The sequence below is a fragment of the Balaenoptera physalus genome (assembly GCF_965194825.1).
Source record: "Balaenoptera physalus genome assembly, chromosome: Y".
NCBI lineage: Eukaryota > Metazoa > Chordata > Mammalia > Artiodactyla > Balaenopteridae > Balaenoptera > Balaenoptera physalus.
The window spans coordinates 9,938,279-9,954,834 of NC_138904.1; the positions used below are offsets into that span (position 1 = coordinate 9,938,279).

Below are 16,556 nucleotides of genomic sequence, written 5' to 3' on the forward strand. Positions count from 1 at the left end.
CATCACCCTGACACCTAAACCAGACAAAGACACCACCAAGAAGGAAAATATCTTTGATGCATGCAGATGCAAAAGTCCTCAACAAACTATTAGCAAACCGAATCCAGCAACACATAAAAAAGATCATACACCACGACCAAGTGGGATTCATCCCAACTTCACAAGGATGGTTCAACATACGCAAATCAATCAATGTGATACACCACATAAACAAAAGAAAAGACAAAAACCACATGGTCATCTCAATAGATGCAGAAAAAGCATCTGACAAAATTCAACATCCATTCATGATAAAAACTCTCACCAAAGTGGGTATAGACGGAGCGTGCCTCAACATAATAAAAGCTATTTATGACAAACCCACAGCCAATGTAATACTCAACAGTGAAAAGCTGAAAACCTTCCTGCTAAAATCTGGAACAACTCAAGGATGCCCAATCTCACCCCTTCTATTCAACATAGTACTGAAAGTCCTAGCCACAGCAATCATACAAGACAAAGAAATAAAAGATATCCAAATTGGAAGCGAAGAGGTACAATGGTCACTATATGCAGATGACATGACACTATATTCAATATATAGAACACCCTAAGGACTCCACACAAAAACTACTAGATCTAATAAATGAATTCAGCTAAGTAACAGGATACAAGATTAACATTTGGTAATCTGTTGCATTTCTTTACACTAACAATGAAATAACAGAATGGGAATGTAAAAAAAAATACCTTTTAAAATTGCACCAGAATCCAAAAAACAAAAACACCGAGGAATAAACATGACCAAGGAGGTGAAAGACTTATACACTGAGAACTACAAAACATAAATAAGGAAATTAAAGAGGATTCAAAGAAATAGAAAGATATCCCATGCTCTTGGATTGGAAGAGTGTTGTTAAAATGGCCATATTAACCAAAGCAACCTACAGATTTAATGCGATCCCTATCAAATGACCCATAACATTTTTCACAGAACTAGAACAAATAATCCTCAAATTTATACTGAACCATAAAAGACCCAGAATTGCCAAAGCAATCCTGGGGCAAAAAAACAAGGCAGGGGCATTACCCTCCCAGACTTCAGACAATACTACAAAGCTACAGTAATCAAAACAGCATAGTACTGGCACAAAACAGACATATGGATCAATGAAACAGAACAGAGCCCAGAAACAAACCCATACACTTACGGTCAATCTTGGACAAAGAAGGAAAGAATATACAATGGGAAAAAGACAGTCTCTTCAGCAAGTGGCGTTGGGAAAGTTGGACAGCTGCATGTAAATTAATGAATTTAGAACACACCATCTCACCATACACAAAAATAAACTCAAAATGGGTTAAAGATTTAAACATAAGACATGACACCATAAAAATCCTAGGAAAAATCCTAGGGAAAACATTTTCTGACATAAATCGTAACAATATTTTTTAGGTCAGTCTCCCAAGGCAACAGAAATAAAAACAAAAATAAACAAATGGGACCTAATCAAACTTATAAGCTTTTGCACATCAAAGGAAATCATAAACAAGACAAAAAGACAACCCTCAGAATGGGAGAAAATATTTGCAAGTGATGCGACTAACAAGGGCTTAATCTCCAAAATATACAAACAGCTCATACAACTCGACAACAAATGAACAAACAACACAATCAAAAAATGGGCTGAAGACCTTAATAGACATTTCTCAAAAAAAGACATACACATGGCCAGTAAAGAAAAGATGCTCTAGATGCAAAAATTCTTAACAAAACTTTAGCAAATTGAATGTGACAATATATAAAAAGGGTACAGTGTTGGGAAAAGAGCAAGGAAGCCCAGGTGCCTAAACTGAATGAGCCAGGAGAGTAAGCTGAGATCTGAGAAGTAAAGGGAACTAGATCAAGAGGGCCAGAGTGCATGTTCCAGATCACCTGACTTAATTGGTTTTATTTATTTATTTTGGCCACAGCAAGTGGGATTCTTAGTTCCCCAACCAGGGATGGAACCTGTGCCCCCTGCATTGGAAGCACAGACTCTTAACCACTGGACCGCTGGGGAAGTCCCATGACTTAATTGGTTTTAATGGCCCTGAACTGAATGGGTAATACTAATGGTGATAACTTGAGACCCCTTTATAGGCAAAAAGGGAAGATTTGCAGGGAGAGTGAATACCACAGACAGAACTGTTAACCTCAGCGTAAGGACCTGGACTTTTCATCTGAGTGGGATACTTGAGAAGCCAGTACAAGGTTTTGAGCAGAGGAGTGATATATCATTATTTGACTGTTTTAACACTCTATTTTGCTGAGAACATATTTTAGTAGAGTAAGGTTAGAACCAGGTAGACCAAATAATATGTAAATCGAAGTATTTTGTAAATTATAATTTTAATGAATTATAATGAATCAAATTTTAATGAATCAAATATTGGGATAATTTATAAAAAAAGAAAAGATGCTCAACATCACTAATTATCAGAGAAATGCAAATCAAAACTACAATGAGGTACCATCTCACACCACTCAGAATGGCCATCATTAAAAAGTCCACAAATAATAAATGCTGGAGAGGGTGTGGAGAACAAACAACTCTCCTACACTGTTGGTGGGAATGTAAGTTGTTGCAGCCACTATGGAAAACAGTATGGCAGTTCCTTAGAAAGCTAAAAATAGAATTACCATATGGTCCAGCAATCCCACTCCTGGGCATATACCCAGACAAAACTCGAATCCAGAAAGATACATGCACCCCTATGTTCATAGCAGCATTATTCACAATAGCCAAGACAAGGAAACAACCTAAATGTCCATTGAAAGATGAATGGATGAAGAAGATGTCGTGCATATACACAATGGAATACTACTCAGCCATAAAAAAGAACAAAATAATCCCATTTGCAGCAACACAGATGGAACTAGAGATTATCATACTAAGTGAAGTACGTCAGAAAGAGAAAGACAAATTCCATAGGATATCACTTGAACGTAGAGTCTAAAATATGGCACAAATGAACCTATCTATGAAACAGAAACAGACTCACAGACATAGAGAACAGACCTGTGGCTGCCGAGGGGAAGACGGGGGAGAGAGAGGGATGGACTAGGAGTTTGGGGTTAGTAGATGCAAACTATGACATTTAGAATGAATAAAACAACAAGGTCCTACTATATGCACAGGGAACTATATCCAATCTCCTGGGATAAACTATGATGGAAAAGAATATAAAAAAATGTATATAGGCGTATAACTGAGTCACTTTGCTGTACAGCAGAAATTAGCACCACACTGCAAATCAACTATACTCCAATAAGAAAAAAAAAAAAGACTTCCCAATATAACACAGGGAATAGAGCCAATATTCCATAACTGTAAATGGAGTATAACCTCTAAAAATTGTGAACCACTATATTGTACATGGTAACATATAATATTGTACATCAATTGTACTTCAATTAAAAAAAAGAATGTTATATAAGCTATTACAGTATGTAATCTTGGGATTGATTTTTCTCACTAAGCTAATTCCATGGAGATCCATGCAAACTGTTGCATGTATCAATACTCCGTTTCATGTAATTGCTGAGTGGTAGTTCGTGGTATAGATTTGCCATCATTTGTTTAACCATTCACTAATTGAAGGATACCTGGGTTGTTTCAAGTTTCTGGCTATCATGAATAAAGCTTCTATAACCAAAAATAACACAAGACTTGCCAAGCCGGAAAGAACCTCAGAGCTGGTTGACTCTACATCCTTAGTTTAGACTGTTCTACCTCGGAGCCTCCTGCTTCAGTGTACGGCAGGGCCAAAGTCAGGACACCAGTTTCTAGACTCTTAAGCTAATACTCTTTTACCTCCACTCTCTAAGAAAGGGTTTTCTAAATCTGAGGCAATTGATGCAATCAGTATAATTTTTTAAAAAATAACTTTTTCACATTCCATAAAAGAGGAAAAAAAAGCAAAATTAAGAAGTCATTTAAATCTATTTAAATAGGTATTTTAAATCTGAGGCAATCCTAAACTTCATAAATTAAGGATTCATTTATGGGCTTAGCTCTGACTTTGCAATTAGTTATCCTGAAATTTTTAATAAATGGAAATCAGAACCTGAAAATCTTTGTGATACAAAAACGAGGCACTATATATCTGTACGTGTGGTTTTATCACAAAATAAAAATGGCCTAATTTGTAACTGCTTTGTTGTTTATAACAAGGGGTATGTTTTACCAAAACTAACTTTCTACATTTTGAACTTACAAAAACAAGTATTAATATTTAAACTTACATTCAAAAGATGGTTCAAATTCCTCACGATCCTTAAAAGCTAGCTTGTCCCGATTTGAAAATTCACTTGTGTCTTGAAGTTCTGTTTGTCTTTGATAAAGTCTGGATGGGAAGAATAAAATTCAAGAATGTGAAGCTTTAATAATGTAAGACACAAGAGCACAGGGTGATGAAAAAGCCTTTTGTGACTCGAGAAAATGTTTTAGAAAATTAATTTTTCGTGGACTCATAGAGAATAAGAGCTACGGTGCACTGGGCGCTCTCCACGCACCAGGCGTCATTCCAAACAGTTAATACACTTTAACTCAGTCACTCCTCCAGACCGCCTCATGCCGTGAGGTAGGTACTACCACTGTTCACAGACGATAACAAGGCTGCTCCTAGGAGGGAATTTTTTGTTTTTTTTTAAAGAACTACAAAAAATTTTTGAAAACAGGTTTTTGAAAAGCTGTGCACACCTTTAGTGTGAGCCAGCTGAAGATGCAACACACCACAGTGCCCTACCTCGGCCCATGTGTGTCCTGCCTCTCCTCTTGGCTTTAGCACAGAAGGAGTGATATAAAAACTATTACATACTTGAGGACCAGGACAGGCACATGTGGCAGTTTTCAACTCTGTACAGTAGAACTGCATCAACACATAGATGCCTAGGCCTGAGCCCAGAATGAAGGAGTCAGAATCTCCTGCCACGGGGACTGGGCCCAGGCAGGAGTCCCCCCACGTGACTCGAATGCCAGCCTGCCCCTCCCTCCCCCGAGCTTCTCAACACACCCACCGCATCCTGCTCCAGCCATCATATCCTAGGACCCAATACCACTTTCAATGATTTACAAAGTGGAACCTTATTTGCTTATATTTAAATGCCTAAATATTTGTGGCTTTTTAATGATGTATGAAACTATTTTAAGTTTACACTCAATTTATTTGGTTTTGCAGTCTGTATGTCTGTTTTATCTTTATAAACCAAGTCTATTCATGGAACTATGCAAATGCTTATTAATACCATAGTACATATTCTATACATCAAGTTTAGCAAATGAGTAAAAATTACTCATTTGCTAAAAGGAGTCTTTTTTTCCCCCAGGTAATTCAGATGATTCTCAAAGATCACACATCTCACAATCTGACTGCAAATTCTATACTGCCACACAGTCTTTAATATCACCTAAAAGACCCAAACACACCATGACTGAGATCGTAGGCAGCAACCAGCGTTGGCAGAGGCTGGGCAGAAGGTGGTACATACCCGGCCTTCTGCCCTGCAGGGCTGGAGAGCGAGTGCACGGAAAGGCTGTGCCTGGACTCGGTAGGTGAAGGCTGCGGCGTTCTGTCGGGACCAGGGACAGTGGCGGGGGACTGGCCCAGCCCTACAAGGCAGGAGGAACCAGGGTGAGCATGTTACAGATTGTGTGGAGAAGACAGCAGTGTGGTTTCTAAAGAGTTCTATTGCTTTGAAAATGAACTCTATCATCCTTGCAAACAGTGGAGTATGTGTAAATGATCCATAGAACGGACAATTCAGGCACCTGAATGAAACTGCAGCGGTAACAAGGAAACACATGAAACTAACCCGCAGCCAAGGAAAAGCCACTGTCAGTCTCTGAACACCTTTCTGCGCCAAGCAAAACGCTGGCACTTGATGCTCTATCCCATGGCCTCCCACAGCAACTGTGACTCGGGGGAGATGCCATGGTTCCCCAGGAGCCCGCGGTTCAAAGGCAGGGCTCTCCTGGGCCCGACTCCCACGACCTGCTGCCGTCCTGGCTGCGCTCTCACTCGGAGGAGAGGCCCGATGAGGACCAACCCACCCACATCCAGAGCATCCCGCAACCCCTCTGGCAGTAGCTTACCTTCCAGGTACATCTCACTATCAAGGCTTCTCCTTGCTTTGGGGAGGGGAGTGGAGGAGAGGCGTCCGGAGGCCGTGTCCTTGTGTGACCTTGAGGCTGTGCTGCCTGGCACCTCAGATACCTCACTCTCGTCCCCTCTATGCGCATTCAACAGAGGCTGCTGAGAGGCAACTCTGTCCTCTGCAAAAACACACTTCTCAGGAGCACGTGCAGGAACGTTCTTGAGAGCTCTCAGCAGGTGCAGGGAGGGCAGGCTCCTGGCTGCCGATGGGCTCTTGGCAGGGCACTGACTGACCCTTCGATGGTAGTTTTGGAAAGCTTTTTCCAAGCGCTCGGCCTCTTGCTCCAGCTCTCTCACCCTTGCCGTGGTATTGGCTACAAACTCAAGGTCGGAATCGGGGGAACTACTCTCCACGCTGGCATTTGGGTAACTGGGGATCTGTGGTATAACTGGGCCTGCCATCAGTTCCTCTTGTCTCAGAGGAGTTTTCAAGAAATCCCCGCTTATGTCATCATCACGAGGTCCCTCCTTGCCACTCATTAACCCATTGATGGAGTGATTTAACAAAGACTGCTTCGTGTTGCGGTACACTTCGTTCTCCAGAGCTACGGGTTACATACAAACAGACAGACAGTGTGAGACAGGAAGGGAAAAGGTGGAGAATCAAATTAAAATATATTGAGAATTTCTTTTCTAAAAAATCAAAGTAATAAGGGCAAACTGGCACATTAAACAGTTTGTGGAGGGAGCCATCAAGATGGTGGAATAGGGGCTTCCCTGGTGGCGCAATGGTTGAGAATCTGCGTGCCAATGCAGGGGACACGGGTTCGAGCCCTGGTCTGGGAAGATCCCCCATGCCGCGGAGCGGCTAGGCCCGTGAGCCACAATTACTGAGCCTGCGCGTCTGGAGCCTGTGCTCTGCAACAAGAGAGGCCGCGATAGTGAGAGGCCCGCGCACCGCGATGAAGAGTGGCCCCCACTTGCCACAACTAGAGAAAGCCCTCACACAGAAACGAAGACCCAACACAGCCATAAATAAATAAATAAATTTAAAAAAAAAAAAGATGGTGGAATAGGACCACCTATAGGACATGACGTTCACCTCCTCCCACAAATACATCAAACATATATCTACATGTGGAACGATTGTCACAGAATATCTACTGAACGCTAGCAGAAGACCTCAGACACCTGAAAGAGCAAGAAAATCTCCATGCAACCAGGTAGGACAAAAGAAAAAAGAAAAAAAAAAGAAAGTGAGAAAGGAAGCAGGACAGGACCTGCACCCTGGGAGGGAGCTGTGCAAGAGGCCAGGTTCCTGCACCCCAGCAAGTCCCTTCCCTGGCGTGGAGAACAGCCGGGACAGACAGAGAGCTTTGGAGGCGAACGCAGCAACCAGTCTGCAGCAGCTAGGATGGAGAGAGACTTGCACAAAAGGTCTGTGCCACCGCCCTGTGATCCCCAGCCTGAGATGTGCGTCCGCCAGCGTGGGCTGGGGCTGGGTGCTGAAGCTCACGCTTCGGAGACCAGACCCGGGGAGAGGACTGGGGTGGGCTGCGTGCAAACAGCCTGAAGGGGCTGAAGTCTGATGCAACCACACCTGAGGGTGTATGCAGAGGAAGCCAGGCGCCACTGTTTGGGGGGTGCGCGAGGGGAGGGGTGGGACCCGCCACTGCAGCCTTCTTCGCTGTGCATGCTCTAAGGCAGCAGGACACCACCTACACGAGCTACAGGAGCAGTCTCCAGCTGCCACCACCGCTGCCCTCCCAGACTCCAGGAGTGGTCGCAAGCCACCACAGCTGCCCTCCCAGGCTCCTGGAGCAGTTGCAAGCTGCCTCTGCTCCCACTGTGTGCTCCAGGGGTGCACGAGACCCCACTGCTGCCGAGAACTCCGGGACTGGGCAGCAGCTGCCGCGTCTGCACACCCCCTCTATCAAGGGGATAATGAGCAGCACACGTTGAGGGAAGAGGAGACAGGCATCCATACTAAAAACAGCTCTCATGCCAAAAAAATATTAAACCCACAGACGCTACACAGGGATGATGCCACATATAAATAGCCCTCTAAGACCACAGTAGATAACTGATTCTCCTGAACTCACAGAATAAGAGAAATAGAAGCAAAATGAAGAAGCAGAGGAACCACTCCCAGTTAAAAGACCAAGAAAATATCCCTAAAAGAACAAACAATGAAACAGATCTCTTCAGTTTAATAGACACCGATTTCAAAAAGGAGATAAGGAAAATACTGAAGGAATTAAGAAAGGATATCGACAAAAATGCAGATTACTGTAAAAAGGAACTAGAAACTATGAAGAGGAACCGAGAAAAATTAGAAAACTCATTTGCCGAGATGAAAACTGAACTAAAGGCAATGAATAGCAGAATGAATAATGCAAAAGAACAGGCAATTCCCTGGTGGTGCAGTGGTTAGGACACCGCACTTTCACTGCCGAGGGTGCAGGTTCAATCCCTGGTCAGGAAACTAAGATCCCGCAAGCTGTGCAACATGGCCACAACAAAACAAATAATGCAGAAGAACGAATAAGTGATCTGCAAGATAGAATAATGGAAATCACCCAATCAGGACATCAGACAGAAAGCAAAATGAAAAAAAAAATGAAACCAATATAAGAGAACTATGAGGCAATATAAAGCATGCCAATCTATGCATAATAGGGATTCCAGAAGTGGAAGAAAGAGAAAAGGGGATCAAAAATGTATTTGAAGAAACTATGGCTGAAAACTTCTCAAACCTCAAGAAGTAAACAGATATCCATGTGCAGGAAGCACAGAGGGTCTCAAACAACATAAACCTAAAGAGACCTATAGCAAGACATATTATAATAAAAATGGTAAAAGTTAAAGAGAAGATGCTAACAGCAGCAAGAGAAAAACAAGGAGTTAATTACAAGGGAACCCCCATAAAGCTATCAGCTGACTTCTCTACACAAACACTGCAGGCCAGAAGGCAGTGGAGAGAGATTTTTTTTTAAAGGAACTCCTTTATTTATTTATTTATTTATTTATTTTTGGCTGTGTTGGGTCTTCGTTTCTGTGCGAGAGCTTTCTCTAGTTGCGGCAAGTGGGGGGGCCACTCTTCATCGCGGTGCATGGGCCTCTATCACAGCCTCTCTTGTTGCAGAGAACAGGCTCCAGACGCGCAGGCTCAGTAGTTGTGGCTCATGGGCCTAGTTGCTCTGAGGCATGTGGGATCTTCCCAGACCAGGGCTCAAAACCGTGTCCCCTGCATTGGCAGGCACATTCTCAACCACTGCGCCACCAGGGAAGCCCATGAGAGATTGATTCAAAGTCCTCAAAGGGAAAAATCTGCAACCTAGAATCCTCTACCCAGCAAAATTATCATTTAGAATACAAGGAGAGATTAAGAATTTCTCAGACAAGTGAAAACTAAAAGAATACAGCAACACTAAACCTATCCTAAAGGAAACATTGAAAGGTCTTCTCTAAATAGAAAAAAGGAAAAAAGCAAATCAACTAAATAAGCCAGTACACAGATTAAGAAAGAATCAAAAAATTTCTGTGAAATGATGATAATCACAATGAACAGCAAAAGAATGAACATAAAGATGTAATAGAGGACATCAAAATCTTAAAATGTGGGGGAGGAGATTAAGAAAATGTAGATTATTTTTTCACTTCCTAGAATGCGTTTCAGCCTATATGGCTGCCAGTCTAAGGCAACCAGATACAGAATGGGGTTAACATACTTGAAAACAGGGTAACCACAAATCAAAAACATACAACAGATTCACAAAAAACAAAAACAAGAGAACATAAGCATACAAAAGACAATCATCAAACCACACAAAGAAAAACAAAAACAAATGGACAAATATAAAATAAATGGGAAGACAAGGCTTAAAATTGCAATAACTACATATCTATCAATAATCATCTTAAATATAAACAGACTGAATGCTCCAATCAAAAGACACAAAGTGGCAGATTGGATTAAAAAGAAAACAAGAGCCTACAATAGGCTGACTACAAGAGACCCACTTTAGGACAAAGGACACACACAGATTGAAAGTGAGGGTATGTAAAAAGATATTTCATTCAAACGGAAATGACAAGAAAGCAGGGGTTGCAATACTCACATCAGACAAAATAGACTTTAAAACAAAGGCCATAAAGAAAGATAAAGGAGGACACTATACAATGATAAAAGGATCAATACAAGAAAAGGATTTTACAGACATCAACATATATGCACTAATACAGGAGGACCCAAATACATAAAACAAATACTAACAGACATAAAGGGAGAAACTGACAAGAATACAATAATAGTAGAAGACTTTAACATCCCACTCACATCAATGGACAGATCTTGTAGACAAAAAAAAGTCAGTAAGGCAGCAGAGATACTAAACAACACGACAGAACAGTTAGACTTAACTGACAGTTTCAGAACACTACATCCAAAACAAAACAAAAAGAAAACCAGAATACACATTCTTCACAAGTGCACATGCACATGCAACATTCTCTAGGATTGACCACATACTAGGGCACAAAAAAAAGCCTCAACAAATTTAAGAGTACAGAGATTATCTCAAGAATCTTTTCTGATTATCTCAAGAATCTTTTACAATGGCATGAAACTAGAAATCAACCACAGAAAAAGAAATGAGAAAAAATGATTACATGGAGACTAAACAACATGCTACAAAAAAAGCAATGGATCAATGATGAAATCAAAGAGGAAATTAAAAAATACCTCGAGACAAATGACAATGAAAACAAAACCATAAAAAAATCTATGGGACATAGCAAAAGCAGTTCTTAGATGGAAGTTCATAGCGATACAGGCCTTCCTCAAAAAAAAAAAAAAAACCGAGAAAAATGTCAAATAAAAAACCTAACCTACCACTTTAAAAAATTAGAAAAAGAAGAACAAACAAAACCCGAAGTCAGCAGAAGGAAGCAAATAATAAAGATGAAAGAGCAAATAAATAAAATAGAGATTTAAAAAAATAGAAAAACTCAATAAAACCAAAAACTGGTTCTTTGAAAGGGTAAACAAGATGGACAAACCTCTGGCCAGGCTCACCAAGAAGAAAAGAGAGAGAATCCAAATAAACAAAATAAAGAAGTGAAAAAGGAGATATAACAACCAATACCACAGAAATACAAAAAACCCTAAGGGAATATTATGAACAATTAATATGCTAACAAATTTGACAACCTAGAGAAATGGACAACTTTCTAGAAACATATAGCCCACCAAAATGGGATAAAGAAGAAATAAATAATTTGAACAGACCAATACTAGAAGTGAAATAGAATCTGTAGTCAAAAAACTCCCTACAAACAAAAATCCAGGACCAGATGGCTTCACACGTAAATTCTACCAAACATACAAAAAAGACCTTATATTGATTCTTCTCAAACTCTTCCAAAAACTTGAGGAGGAGGGAACACTCCCAAAGACATTCTATGAAGCCACCATCACCCTGACACCTAAACCAGACAAAGACACCACCAAGAAGGAAAATATCTTTGATGCATGCAGATGCAAAAATCCTCAACAAACTATTAGCAAACCGAATCCAGCAACACATAAAAAAGATCATACACCACAACCAAGTGGGGTTCATCCCAACTTCACAAGGATGGTTCAACATACACAAATCAATCAATGTGACATACCACATCAACAAAAGAAAAGACAAAAACCACATGATCATCTCAATAGATGCAGAAAAAGCATCTGACAACATTTAACACCCATTCATGATAAAAACTCTCACCGAACTGGGTATAGAGGGAGCGTGTCTCAACATAATAAAAGCTATTTATGACAAACCCACAGCCAGTGTAATACTCAACAGTGAAAAGCTGAAAGCCTTCCTGCTAAAATCTGGACCAACTCAAGGATGCCCAATCTCATCCCTTCCATTCAACATAGTACTAAAAGTCTTAGCCACAGCAATCAGACAAGACAAAGAAATAAAAGGTATCCAAATTGAAAGGGAAGAGGTAAAATTGTCACTACATGCAGATGACATGATACTATATACAGAAAACCCTAAAGACGCTACACAAAAACTACTAGAACTGATAAAACGAATTCAGCAATGCAGCAGGATACAAGATTAACAGACAGAAATCTGTTGCATTTCTTTACACTAACAATGAAATATCAGACAGGGAATGTAAAAACACAATACCTTTCAAAATCACACCTCAAAAAATAAAATACTTAGGAATGAACCTGACCAAGGAGGTGAAAGACTTATATGCTGAGAATTATGTAAAGAAAACTGAAGATGATTCAAAGAAATAGAATGATATCCCATGGTCTTGGATTGGAAGAATGTTGTTAAAATGGCCATACTACCCAAAGCAATCTACAGATTTAATGTGATCCTTGTCAAATGACCCATGACATTTTTCACAGAACTAGAATAATCCTAAAATTTATATGGAACCATAAAAGATCCAGAATTGCTAAAGCAATCCTAAGGCAAAAACACAAAGCCGGAGGCAATACCCTCCCAGACTTCAGACAATACTACAAAGCTACAGTAATCAAAACGGCATGGTACTGGCACAAAAACAGACATATGGATCAATGGAACAGAATAAAGAGGCCAGAAATAAACCCACACACCTACAGTCAATTAGTCTTCGACAAAGGCGGCAAGAATATACTAATACAACGGAAAAAGGACAGATTCTTCAGCAAGTGGCATTGGGAACGTTGGATAGCCACATGTAAATCAAAGAAGTCAGAACACACCCTCTCACCATACACAAAAATAAACTCAAAATGGCTTAAGGACTTAAACATAAGACATGACACCATAAAATGCCTAGAAGAGAACACAGGCAAAACATTCTCTGACATAAATCTTACCAATGTTTTCTTAGGTCAGTCTCCCAAGGCAATAGAAATAAAAGCAAAAATAAACAAACAAGACCTAATCAAACTTACAAGCTTCTGCACAGCAAAGGAAACCATAAAACAAAAGCCAACCCACAGAATGGGAGAAAATATTTTATAACTATGCGACCAAAAAGGGCTTAATTTCCAAAATATACACACAGCTCATACAGTTCAACAACAAAAAAATAAACAACCCAATCGAAAAACTGGCGCAAGACCTATGTAGAGATTTCTCCAAAGAAGAAATACAAATGGCCAATAGGCACATGAAAAGACATACAACATTGCTAATCATTAGAGAAACGCAAATCAAAACTACAATGAGGTACCACCTCACACCAGTCAGAATAGACATCATTAAAAAGTCTACAAATAACAAATGCTGGAGAGGGTGTGGAGAAAAGGGAACCCTCCTACACTGTTGTTGGGAATGTAGGTTGGTACAGCCATTATGGAAAACAGTATGGAGGTTCCTCAGTAAAAACAGAATTACCATATGATGCAGCAATCCCACTCCTGCACACGTATACAGACAAAACTCTAATCCAAAAAGATACATGCACCCATATGTTCAGAGCAGCACTATTTACAACAGCCAAGACATGGAAACCTAAATGTCCATCAACAGATGAATGGATAAAGAAGATGTGGTATATATACACATACACACACACACACACAATGGAATGTCACTCGGCTGTAAAAAAGAACAAAATAATGCCACCTGCAGCAACATGGATGCAACTAGAGAATATCATACTAAGTGAAGTAAGTCAGAAAGAGAAAACAAATACCATGTGATATCACATGTGGAATCTAAGATATGTTCATTTGTGTCATATTTACGAAACAGAAACAGACTCACAGACAAAGAGAACAGACTTGTGGTTGCCAAGAGGGAGGGGGTTGGGGGAGGGATGGAATGGGAAGTTGGGGTTAGCGGATGTGAGTTATTATATATGCATAAACAACAAGGTCTTACTGTAGAGCACAGAGAACTATATTCAGTATCCTATGATAAAGCATAATGGAAAAGAATATCAAAAAGAATGTATATATACATATAACTGAATCACTCTGCTGTACAGCAGAAATTAACAGTTAATCAACTATACTTCAATAAATAAAAATAAAAAAATTGTTTGTGAAACCACGGTCCTAACAGTAATTATTAATATTTACTTGAGAGCTTATGTGTACCAGCTACTGCTTCATATGCCTTCATTCGTAACGTATGTTATTATTTCACAATCCATTATGCAAGACCTTGAAATATAAAAGCTTTGAGAAGTGAAAAGGTATTTACAATTAGGGGACAAAGCCTAACCAGACTTGAACTCATGTGGTTGAAAAACCTGACCTGAACTGATATAAACCCATTTATAATCTTTAATTATTCCACTCAGCATGAATGTTCACACATTTGATTTCAAAATAATGTGTCTCACTACAGGATGCCGCTCCCAAACTCTCAGGGCTGCGGCAAAATCCACTGCATACGGCCTGAGTCTCAGATGAGGAGGACATGCGGTCAGGCCACCACTGTGGGCCCAGAATTCTCACAGCTCCCACGTCATGGATGGCGGACTGCAGCTGAATCGCCCAGTTAGCGAGGCATCGAGCCACTGCGCTGGCCTAATAAAGCCAGCAAATGTGACCACTCCTCTCCTGCAAGGCCACCTTGATGATACCACGGGACAGATGCTTGTGATGCCCATCTTCCAGAAGTTTCCATCCTCACTAGCTTCCATCCTCATCCATCAACTATTTCTAATGATATGAGCTTGGTACAGTTTCAGCTGTGGGCAGTTTGGCAAATGCAGAATTGTGGAGACAAAATGAGGAACGGGAAAGAGTGGAGATGAGTAAAGAGACCAAAATAAAACTGGTGTGGGGAGAAGGGGCCAAGGGCCTGAGTGGGAAGAAGGAACTGAGGAAGGCTCAAAATCACGAACACTCAGGAACTTCCACTGAGCTTGAAAGCAGCTGAAGAAAGTGTCGAAGCCTAGGAACACTTGTTATGAAGGAGCAGGGGCAGGTGTCACGCATCCACAGGAAGACATAGTAATAAGATGATAGCAGTGGCCATTTCCCCAGTGTTTTATATGCCCCAGGCACTGTACTGGAGCCAATCACCTTTCCCCTTCGTCCTCCATGGCACAGAAGGTATTATCATCCTCATTACAAAGGGGGAAACTGAGGCCCAAGGAAGTTAAAAGAAACATGTCCAAGGCCAAACAACTAACTTCAAAATTGGGGTACAAAACCAATTTTCTGATTCCAGAAGCAGTGCTCTTTCTGCCAGGGCACTCTGCCTTCTCCCACAGGTGTATACACCCGTCAAGGAGTATATAAAACCACTGAAGAGTAGACCGCTCTTATTATCAGGGTAGCAAATAAAAAAGGAAAGCCTAGGTCCAGGATGAATTTGGGGGCCTCTGCATCACTACCACACCTTTCCTATCTGGGGTATGAGGCTCCCCCAAGCATGGGGCACCTGTGAAAGCAAGTCACTTTAGCTGACGACCTGGCTGGTATCCATGAAACGGACACGGAGTTTGACTTCTAAGATGGCCCATGTCTCTATGGCTTTACCCCTACTGTGAGAATTACTAAAAATTCAACGAGTAACAATTATTACATTTCCACAAATGTCAGAAGTTTTACACACACACACACACACACACAGGTTAAAAATGCCTCTAACCTATCTGAGTTTGTTTCAGTTGCAATTTTAAATCGGTAACCTGCACAGTTAACCTCTTGACAGAAGCATCGTATCCTAATATCTGGGCCTTCAGCTGGGCGGAGTGCTCAATCTGCAGGGAATTAGAGAAGAAAAAGAAATCAACGTAAAACAAATCACAGCTCACTTCAAAGGGAACAATTCTCTCATTGGGCTTATTCTCTTTTTTTGTTTTGCCAGTTTTGAGCAGCTTTACACCCGTAAACCACAGGGTCCCTTTAAAATGACGACCGATAACACAAGTTTCCATTTCTTCTTACACGCATGTCAGAGCAGCTACTCCAGGGCATGGGCAGACACCAGAGTGAGGGCAGCAATATTTCCAAGTCACAGGGTGAGAATCGAGACACTTCCACTGTGGGCACCATCAGGACTTGGAAAATGTTGTGTTTAAGTGAGTTTGCTTGCCTCTGGATTTTGTGACTATTATGAATATAAAGTCACATGACCACTGGACAGTTCTCTCAGATGAGAAAGGACACCCTTTAGCACCTTGAGGGATCTCTGATATTAAAATAAATCCCACTTACACCAGTGTGGCGTGTGCCAAGTTCACATGTCTACGCAGTGGACTGGCCTGACCCCTGGGTGCTCAAGGAGAAATACTCACTTCACTTTGCAGCTGTTTTTGCAGAGCTTGTTTCTGGGTTTCAAACTCCTTATGCTCCAAGGTGATAGCATTTTCTGCTTTCTTTAATTCTTTCTGAAAAATCAGCAGTTCAGGAGATGGCTGAGCTATGCCTAAGAAGGTAGAAGAGCCTGGTCGTTACCACCCCG

The 16,556-nt window shown here is 40.9% G+C and overlaps 1 protein-coding gene across 4 annotated transcripts in view; it reads right to left on the minus strand.

Annotated features, from left to right (window-relative positions):
- LOC309653411 (centriole and centriolar satellite protein OFD1-like) overlaps positions 1-16,556 on the minus strand; it is a 62,361-nt gene that overhangs the window by 9,716 nt on the left and 36,089 nt on the right. For all 4 annotated transcript variants that reach the window (XR_014259144.1, XR_014259145.1, XR_014259146.1 and 1 more), the window contains 5 exons: positions 16,390-16,520; positions 15,741-15,852; positions 6,117-6,722; positions 5,513-5,633; positions 4,268-4,368 (listed from right to left, as the gene is read on the minus strand). Coding sequence is in view for 1 of the 4 variants with exons in the window: in XM_082448023.1 (XP_082304149.1) it covers positions 4,268-4,368; positions 5,513-5,633; positions 6,117-6,722; positions 15,741-15,852; positions 16,390-16,520 (1,071 nt within the window). In the remaining 3 variants the exon portion in view is untranslated. The remainder of the gene's footprint in view (positions 1-4,267; positions 4,369-5,512; positions 5,634-6,116; positions 6,723-15,740; positions 15,853-16,389; positions 16,521-16,556) is intronic.